At 39.8% G+C, this 9,680-nt stretch overlaps 1 protein-coding gene across 1 annotated transcript in view; it reads right to left on the reverse strand.

Moving 5' to 3' along the window:
- Window positions 1-9,680, reverse strand: part of LOC123999553 (zinc finger CCHC domain-containing protein 14-like) — a 41,668-nt gene extending 31,988 nt beyond the window's left edge. The window contains exon 1 of the mRNA XM_046305445.1: window positions 7,892-9,680. Within this exon, the coding sequence (XP_046161401.1) occupies window positions 7,892-8,533 (642 nt within the window). The 5' untranslated portion in view covers window positions 8,534-9,680. The remainder of the gene's footprint in view (window positions 1-7,891) is intronic.

Genomic DNA, 9,680 nt, shown 5'->3' on the forward strand with positions numbered 1-9,680 from the left:
TGTCATCCCATACAGTGCCTTCTGAAAGTATTTATACCCTTTGACTTTTTCCACATCTGTTGTGTTACAGCCTGAATTAAACATTTATTAAATTTAGATTTTTTTTGTCATTGGCTTACACACAATACCCTGTACTTTCAAAGTGGAATTATGTTTGTTTTTTATGTTTTCAAATTAACTTAAAAAAGAAATGCTGAAATGTCTTGAGTCAATAAGTATTCAACATTTGTTATGTCAAGTAAAAATGTGCTAAACAAGTCACATAATAAGTTGCAGGGACTCACTCAGTGTGCAATAATAGTGTTTAACATAATTATTAAACGACTACTTTATCTCTGCACCCCAGAAATACAATTATCTGTAATTCCAAGGAACAGTCTGTAGATCTCAGAGGTAGAATTGTTATGAGGAATACCGTGCCTTCAGAAAGTATTCACACCCCTTTACTTTTTCCACATCCTTTTGTTGTGTCACAGTCTGAATTTTAAATGTATTAAATTGAGATTGTGTGTCACTGATCTACACACAATACCCCATAATATCAAAGTGGAATTTTGTTTGTAGAACATTTTAGAAAGAAAGAAAAATATTAAAAGAGAATGTCTTGAGTCAGTAAGTATTTAACCCCTTTGCTATGGCAAGCCTAAATAAGTTCAGGAGTAAAAATGTGCTTAACAAATCACATAATGCAGTGCATTCAGAAAGTATTCAGACCCCTGGACTTTTTCCACATTTTGTTAATTTACAGCCTTCTTCAAAAATGTATTCAATCGTTTTTTCCCCTCATCAATGTACACACAATACCCCATAATGACAAAGCAAAAACAGGTTTTCAGAAATGTTTGCAAATGTATTAAAAAATTCCATTTACATAAAGATTTAGACCCTTTACTCTGTACTTTCTTGAAGCACCTTTGGCAGCGATTACAGCCTCGAGTCTTCTTGGGTATGACGCTACATGCTTGGCACACCTGTATTTAGGGAGTTCCTCCCATTATTCTCTGCAGATCCTCTCAAGCTCTGTCAGGTTGGATGGGGAGAGTCCCTGCACAGTTATTTTCAGGTCTCTCTGGAGATGTTCGATCGGGTTCAAGTCCGGGCGCTGGCTGGGCCACTCAAGGGAATTCAGAGACTTGTCCCAAAGCAACTCCTGCATTGTCTTGACTGTGTGCTTAGTGTCGATGTCCTGTTGGAAGGTATAAACCTTTGCCCTAGTCTGAGGTCCTGAGTGCTCTGGAGCAGGTTTTCATCAAGGATCTCTCTGTACTTTGCTCCGTTCATCTTCCCTCGATCCTGACTAGTCTCCCAGTCCCTGCCGCTGAAAAACATCACAGTATGATGCTGTCATCACCATGCTTCAATGTAAGGATGTAAGGGTGGTGCCAGGTTTCTTCCAGACGTGACGCTTGGCATTCAGGCCAAAGAGTTCAAGGATGATCAATCGAAACAGGATGCACCTGCGCACAATTTCATGTCTCATAGCAAAGGGTCTGAATATTTATGTAAATAAGGCATTTCTGTTTTTTATTTTTTATAAATATGCTCAAATTTATAAAAACCTTTTTTTGCTTTGTAATTATGGGGTATTGTTTGTAGATAGATGCAGATTTTTTAAAATATACATAACAAAATGTGGAACAAGCGAATACTTTCCGAATGCACTTTACAGGTACATCCTTGATGAGAACATGATTCAGAGTGCAAACAACCTTAAAGTGGGAGGGTGAAGATTTACGTTCCAACAGGACAGTGACCCCAAGCATACAGCCAACGCAACACTGGAATGGCTTCAGAACAAGAATGTGAAAGTCCTTGAGTGGCCCAGCCAAAGCCCATACTTGAATCCTGTTGAAAATCAGTGGAAAGACTTGAAGATTGCTGTTCACCACCACTCCACATCTAACTTAACAGAGCTTGAGAAAATCTGCAAGGAATAATTGAAGAAAATCCCCAAATCCAGATGTGTAGGATTTATACAGACACACCCGACTCAAAGCTGGCATCACCACCAAAGGTGCTTCTACAAAGTATTGACTCAGGGGTGTGAATACTTACAATACCAGTAAAAACACACCTACTCATTCAAGGGTTTTTCTTTACTTTTACTATTTTCTACGTTGTAGAATAATAGTGAAGAGATCAAAACTATGAAATAACACATATGGAATCATGTAGAAATCAAAAAAGTGTTAAACAAATCTAAATATAATTTAGATTTTAGATTCTTCAAACTAGCCACCCTTTGTCTTGATGACAGCTTTGCACACCCCTGGAATTCTCTCAACCAGCTGAGGAATAAGGAATAACTTTATACATGAGGAATAACTTTCCGACAGTATTGAAGGAGTTCCCACATATGCTGAGTGCTTGATGGCTGCTTTTCCTTCACTGTGCAGTCCAACTCATCCCTAACAATCTCAATTGGGTTGAGGTTGGATGATTGTGGAGGTCAGGTCACCTGATGCAGCACTCCATCACTCTTCTTCTATGGTCAAATAGTTCCTACACAGCCTGGAGGTGTGTTTTGGGTCATTGTCCTATTGAAGCGCAAATTGTCCCACTAAGCGCAAACCAGATGGGATGGCGTATCGCTGCTGAATGCTGTGGTAGCCATGTTGGTTAAGTGTGCCTTAAATTCTATATAAATCACAGACAATGTGACCAGCAAAGCACCCACACATCATCACAACTTGACAGAAAATGTTTGTATTGACTGACCTTCATGTTTTGAAGTAATGATGGACTGTTGCTTCTCTTTGCTTATTTGAGCTGTTCTTGCCATAATACAGACTTGGTCTTTTACCAAACAGGGTTCAGTTTTGACTTAAATCTGCTTGAAAATCTACAGTTGAAGTCGGAAGTTTACATACACCTTAGCCAAATACATTTAAACTCAGTTTTCCACAATTCCTGACATTTAATCCTAGTAACAATACTGTACCCCTACCTTGTCACAACACAATTGATTGGCTCAAACGCATTAAGAAGAAAAGACATTCCACAAATACATTTTTAACAAGGAACACCTGTTCATTGAAATGCATTCCAGGTGACTACCTCATTTTTTTACCTTAATTTAACTAGGCAAGTCAGCTAAGAACAAATTCTTATTTTCAATGACGGCCTAGGAAGAGTGGGTTAACTGCCTTGTTCAGGGGCAGTTATATATATTTTTACCTTGTGTCATATTGCACAACTTGGATTCGTAACATATCATACAAATTGCAAAATTGAAAACAAATCACATGAAATAGATGACGTAGTACCAGCGCTCTAAATAAATTCATTGGTAGGTAGGAGCACCAGAAAATGTTTTACTTTATTTTTAACTGCAAATGACTGTCCTATCGTTCTTAATTGTCATCCGTTGTTACTTTGATGATGTAGACCGCATCACTAGAGAGTGGGCAAGACGTTTGAATAAAAACATATTTTAATTATTGTATTCAAAAGTGCAACTGCAAACATATTTACATAGATTATTAGTTTTGGACAAACAAATGTAATATACAAAACAGAACATTGATTGTATGCAAAAGTGAAACAACAAACATATTTATACAGGTAATTAAAACATAACCTTTATTAATCCAACCACAAACTGTTATGATATACTGCATTCAATATATATATTCAGCTAACAGATAGAAAAATAAAAAATGATACAAACTATGTAGCTAATAATAGTAATGTAACATGCTGACTATGAACTGATACGTGGATACTGAAATAAATGTTCAGTCTCCAGTCACATGAACAAATCCATTTCATTGATCTAGAATCTACCTTATAAAACAACTTTATTTTAGGGTTAGAGTTTAGGGACGCCCCAAGGATGGTGCCAATAAACCTTGTTCCATATGCCGGGTTGATTTGAAATCCACTATTTTTCTGGGTGAGTAACATCAGTCTGAATTTGGCGAAGGTCATCTCCTCTTTGGCAATGTGGTAAACGGTGATACATTTCATCTCTAGGTCAGTTAGCTCTGCCTGTTGACAGGCTTGGCTGTCAAATACGGCTGGTAGACATAGGTATGTTGCTCCAGCCCCTGCCCCGATGTACTTGTCCCGGCACTTGATGTGCTTTTGACTTAAAGTTATATTTGAGCAAAAACGTGTGTTTTAGGTTGTGGCAATGAAGTCCTCCCTGCTGCTATTACTCCACACATTCAACACTACTCACAGAACATTGTGCTCACAGAACATTGTGCAGCAACCCCTCTAGAAACATGTAGATATTTGTATTTCTCTGAGGAGGTGGTCCAGTAGCAGCATCTGCTACATTGTCCTCATCATCATCTTCTTCTGGTTGTGGTTGATCATTTCATAATTTGTTAAAGAAAGCTTCAATTGTTCTTAACTGACTCGCCGGGTTAAATAAAGGTAAAATTCCATGCGTTGTTCTTGCTAGCTAGCTTGCTAGCTAATGCCATTAATTAGCTGACAGAAAAGGGTGGCACAGTTCTGGGGGAAGAATTCTGCAAAAAGGGTTGTGACTGGTGTTTGATTGGTTTAATTAGCTGCATTGAAACATTTGTAGCATTATGATTGGTTATGATTTGTAAACAATGTTTCAGTCTGTCTTATTTGAGCAGTGAAGAGAAGAGTGTTGCAATGAAATATCTTTAGGCATTGCTTTTGTATTGGATTATTATTTTTTTGCTCCCAAAATAAAAGTCCTGTTCACACAGAACACACTGTTGAGCCCTGTGTAGTACACAAGTGGATGACTTAGTACAACAAAAACTGAGGCCATTTTGAAATTGTACAAAAGTTTGAGAGTGCATCTTTAAGTGAAGAAAAGCTGTCATTAGTAAAAGGTTACCACAAATACGGCAGCTGATTCGCAGAATATTATAGCTCTTTTGCAGTATCATATAGTCTATATTGATTTATACGTTATGGCCATAGACGGTGTATTGTTGTGACACACTGAGCAGGTGTCTGTGCTGCTTGCTCTGTGATTAGGTATCATGAAAGGCTGTCAAGACAGCTAGGGGAGAGTAATAGCCACTGCACTCTGAACTAGGGTCCTGTATTTTGGTTAATCATGTCACATGACCTGGATTTGTATTCAAGGTTTTTCAACATACTGTCTTATTTTCTTTTTCTTTCAGATGGTCCAGCACCATCCTCAGATAATTGCTTTCATTTTTGGTTCAATTCTAATTTCTGTCAAATGATCAAATCTACGTCATGTGACATGATAAACCAAAACACAGGGCTTTACCTATAACTAACTAGTTTCCTGGAAAGGAGAGACGTTTTAAAAGATCTGTTGAAAGAGACTGTCGTCCTGCTTGTGTATACATTCATATGCCCAGTAATCTTATTGCTTCTGTAATTATTAACATGTACCGGCAAAATGTCTTAGCTAAGGTTGTGCAGTCCAAATATCTTCATTCCAACCAAATATTTTGTATGTATTTTGCATCTTTCCTCTTTGAAGCCCTGTAAGTGGTGAGGCTGATGTGTATAAGAGCAGAGGTAAAACAGCACATGTGCTTAACCAAGCAGCAACAGCAACACACAGACGAGCTCTGAAACCAATTAAGCGTTCTTTACAGTGTGCTACTGCCACATCCGCATCCATTCCTGCCAAATCTGCTCTTTTTCTCAGGGGAAAGGGAAGGTCTTGCTGCTAGGAGAGATGCTAGCTGCCTGGGCTAGATTTAGAACTGAAATGGACATGGCAGTAGCGCAGGTCATGGCAGATGAAACACCACTAAGGAGTGTGTGTGGTTTAGCTATGTTTCATGCCTGATCAGGTTAGGGTTAACGTAAAAGCTTCTCCAAACAGTCAGAGAGAGCAGCAGTTAGACTAGAGCTTCCTGGTGATTCACTGGAGGGTTGAGTCTCTCTCACACAGGATTGATTTCAGCATTGAGAAATGTGCTGACCTGCACTTAATGGAGGCCAAGACCAACAAAACACTAAATACAACCAAGCACTTTCCTTTGAGCTGCCAGGGTACTTTCCCCTCAAACACATGTTTGAACAGCCCTGTGTGTTTGCTGGGTGTCTCTGATTCAACACATTGACAAACAGGCCCTTGTAATGATCCTGCCTTTGTTTAAGAATAGAAAAAAGTTAACCTGTGTCTGTGTGCCAATGTATTCAAATCCAATTGAAGTAGTAAGGTTAACTTTTCTTTTGAAGCATTACATTTAGCCTTTCATGTGTTCTTCATTCTTTCTCTCAAACAAACACACATACATACACACACACACACAAAACACACACTGTAATATTGTAAATAGAAGGGTAATGACATTTCCAGATGTTTCTTGAGGTGTATATTTTATCAACAATAATATTCCTGATGCATGACAAAATACCCTTAAAATGGCATAATATCATTTATAACTTTTTGCAATAAATGTCACAATCCTAAAAGCAAAGAAAGCTGTATATTTTGTTAAAAAGGTTTCATAATCCCACATTGCTGTGTTAACATCTGGTTGTCCAAAGAGGTAAAAAGTCATGCCGATTCTACAGACAGAGTGTATGAGTGAATGTTCAGGACACCAATGGTTGAGTACAACAGACAGATATGCCCCTGGGGGGACCAGCAAAAAGCATGTTTGTTTAGTTCAATTAATTCCTTTTAGGTCACATTTGTTAGTAGTGGGAAATTCCATGATAACAGAATGACGCTCAGACTCAGATAGTTCACGTCGAAATGTATGTCAAACCAAAACCAATAATTGCAAAGTTAAACAAACCATACAACTATTATGCACCAGGACCACTTCAAAAAAAGTCCATGAAGACTTAACAAAAACACACTTGAAGAACAGCGCTGATGCAAATTTTGATAACAGAATGTCATTTTGTGCTGTTTGTGCAGTCATTGTGTTACCAAACTTTGCATCTGCACTGTTCTGCAGGTAGCCTTGTGGTTAAGAGTGTTGGGCCAGTAACTGAAAGGTAGCTGGTTCGGTTCACTGAGCTGACTAGGTGAACAAATTGCTCCTGTAAGTTGCTCTGGAAAAGAGTGTCTGCTAAATGACAAAAAAAATAGTAAATGTGTTTTTGTCAAATTTACTGTGGAAATTATTAAGTCGTCCTTGCGCATTAAGTTATATGGTTTGTTTAACTTTGCAATCAGTGGATTTTGTTTGACATAAATTTTATAGTAAACTATCTGAGTCTCGGCATCATTTCTGTTATCGTAGAATTGCCCTAGTATGTCTCAACATGACCTAGAAATGGGGGAAGGGCTAGAATGTTATCATTCTCTTCCTACTTTTGGAAAAACCCACACAAGTAAAAGGTGTAGGCGTATTAGCGTAATTACAGTGTAACAACAATCTATTCTCAATCAGTTATAAATAATGTAGGCCAACAGTGTATGTACAAAACAATATCCCCTCGTATGATCATTTCATCCAAAAAAAGGGTACAATAGCTGCCTGTCCCACAAGACGCATCACTCCCAGAACCAGAACAGTGTAGGGAGCTGTTGAATGATTCTGGTTAGCCTCCTAGCACTGACACTCACTAACTTTTTGGCTTGTTAGGTACACTCTTAGAAAAAAAGGGTTCCAAAAAGGTTCTTCGGCTGTCCCCGTGGGGGAATGCCTTTTGGTTCCAAGTAAAAAATATTTTTGGTTCCAGGTAGAACCATTTTAGGATCCATGTTGGGGTCTACATGGAACCCAAAACGGTTCTACTTGCTACCAAAGGTGTTCTACCTGGAACCAACAAGGGTTCTTCAAAGGGTTCTCATATGGGAACCCTTTTAAGTTCTAGATAGCACCTATTTTCTACAAGTGTAGGCTATCATAGAACGTTGTGTTTTGGATGGTTGCTCAAACTTGTAAGTGGCACAATACCATTCATATATCTGGCCATCAAGTGACAACAGGGAGGACAATATATTACCTACCTTATGAGAACATGGACACCCGACCTGACAGGAGTGGAGGGTGGGCGCAGTGATGTAGGTTGGGATGTTAGTGGCAGGAGACAGGGTGGCCAGCGCTCCAGTCCCGTCGCAGCCACCAGTCCCGGGCTGCTGCTCTCCACAAGTGACCTGCAGGATCTCCTGGATCTGGGTCAGCTCCTGTCTTAGCACCTGCTTCTGATGAAAGCTGAAAGCCGGGTGATTGGATGCCATGGTGAAGAGGAGAAGGAACTGCTCATCCGTTTGTCCATCGTTGAGCTGCAGGCCGTAGTTGTTTATGATGCTGTCGATGTGCGTGAGCGTTCGGAAGAGAACACACGCAGCCTCTCGATTGTCGGAGCTGAGAAGTGCAAGGGAGATAAGCAGCTTGCTCCTCACGACCTCGTCCGTGATGTTGGTAAGGTTCGAGAGGTCAGCGGGGTTGTTGGCTTTGATCTCGGCATCCCTGAGGGAGTGATAGTCCTTGCGGGCTAAATCTTCCAAGCACGACCCGAGGAAGCGTAGTTCGATGGGAACACAGAGGTCCAAAAGCCCACAAATGAACTCAGCTCTCTGGGCCGAGTTCAATATCGAAAACCAGCGGTAGACCCCTTCCCTTTGAACGGAGCATCGATTTTCAACCATTTTAAAATCGACTCACACGTTTAAACATGGATTATTTTGTTGATTGCGATTAGGCCTAACAATAATAAAATGGCAATACCAAAATTAGTCAAGACAAACTTCCATTTACGGTACAAGTAGCCTAACCTTTAAACAGAGAGCGTGCAGGAACCTGCCTGAACAGTTAGTAAACGTCCACCTGGGTCAATGACGCTGGTTATTTGGTTGACAATAATCGTATTCAATGTAGACTATCCACGACCATGAGTTTTCGGGAAAATAAATTACAGCACGTCGTCTTTCTTTGTTTACAGGCCAGTTGCGACATTATTGAAATATGTAACCAAAGCGATAATCACTTGAAAGTCTATAAACAAAAGCATGAGTAGGGTTACTGTACTGCGAGGCTCAGCGTAGTATCCAGTCATCCAGGCTTTCTCGACCAGCCCTCCGAGGTCCTCACGTCAGTCGATTATGGAACAAGTACTACATGAAGTAGATTTAAATAACAAAAACACCATATGAGTATTACACACATAGATAATTTACTTCCAGTGTCAAAGGCACTACTTTCCGTTTATTCCCTGTAAGAAAATCATTTTCGATGGGAATCCGCACGGTATTCGTTGAAATTCTGAGTGTCTGCCAATAAAGAAGACCATAAACTGCATGTAGCCTATAAACTATAGCCAGTAACCTAGGGGTTAAAGTTTAAACGCAAACGATTCAGTTAAATCCTATTGGTCGTAAATTTAACCAGGGACGCGTTTAGATTTGTTCCAGACGAATAACAACAATTGGTGCTTTCAAAACAACTGGGAACTCGGAAAAAACGAGGTCAAATCATGACGTCAGATATCTTCAGGTCGGAAAGCCGGAGCTCTAGAAATATGCCAGAGTTTCTTTTTTCTCCCAGTGGAGATTTCCCAGTTCTCGTGAACGCACTGAAGTCGGAGATTTTCGAGTTCTGAGCCCCCCCCCGTACATCCTGTCATATCCCTGAAATCGCGAAAAACAGCTGTGTAGTAACTTTGGTGCTTTAAAGACAAGTGTGAACTTGGGGGAAAACGAGGTCAAATCATAACGTAAGTCATCTTCAGGTAGGAAAGTCTGAGATCTAACAAGATGCCAGAGTTTCCGGCTTGCAATTCCGAGTTGGATGACCGTT

The sequence above is a fragment of the Oncorhynchus gorbuscha genome, linkage group LG02, assembly GCF_021184085.1.
Source record: "Oncorhynchus gorbuscha isolate QuinsamMale2020 ecotype Even-year linkage group LG02, OgorEven_v1.0, whole genome shotgun sequence".
NCBI lineage: Eukaryota > Metazoa > Chordata > Actinopteri > Salmoniformes > Salmonidae > Oncorhynchus > Oncorhynchus gorbuscha.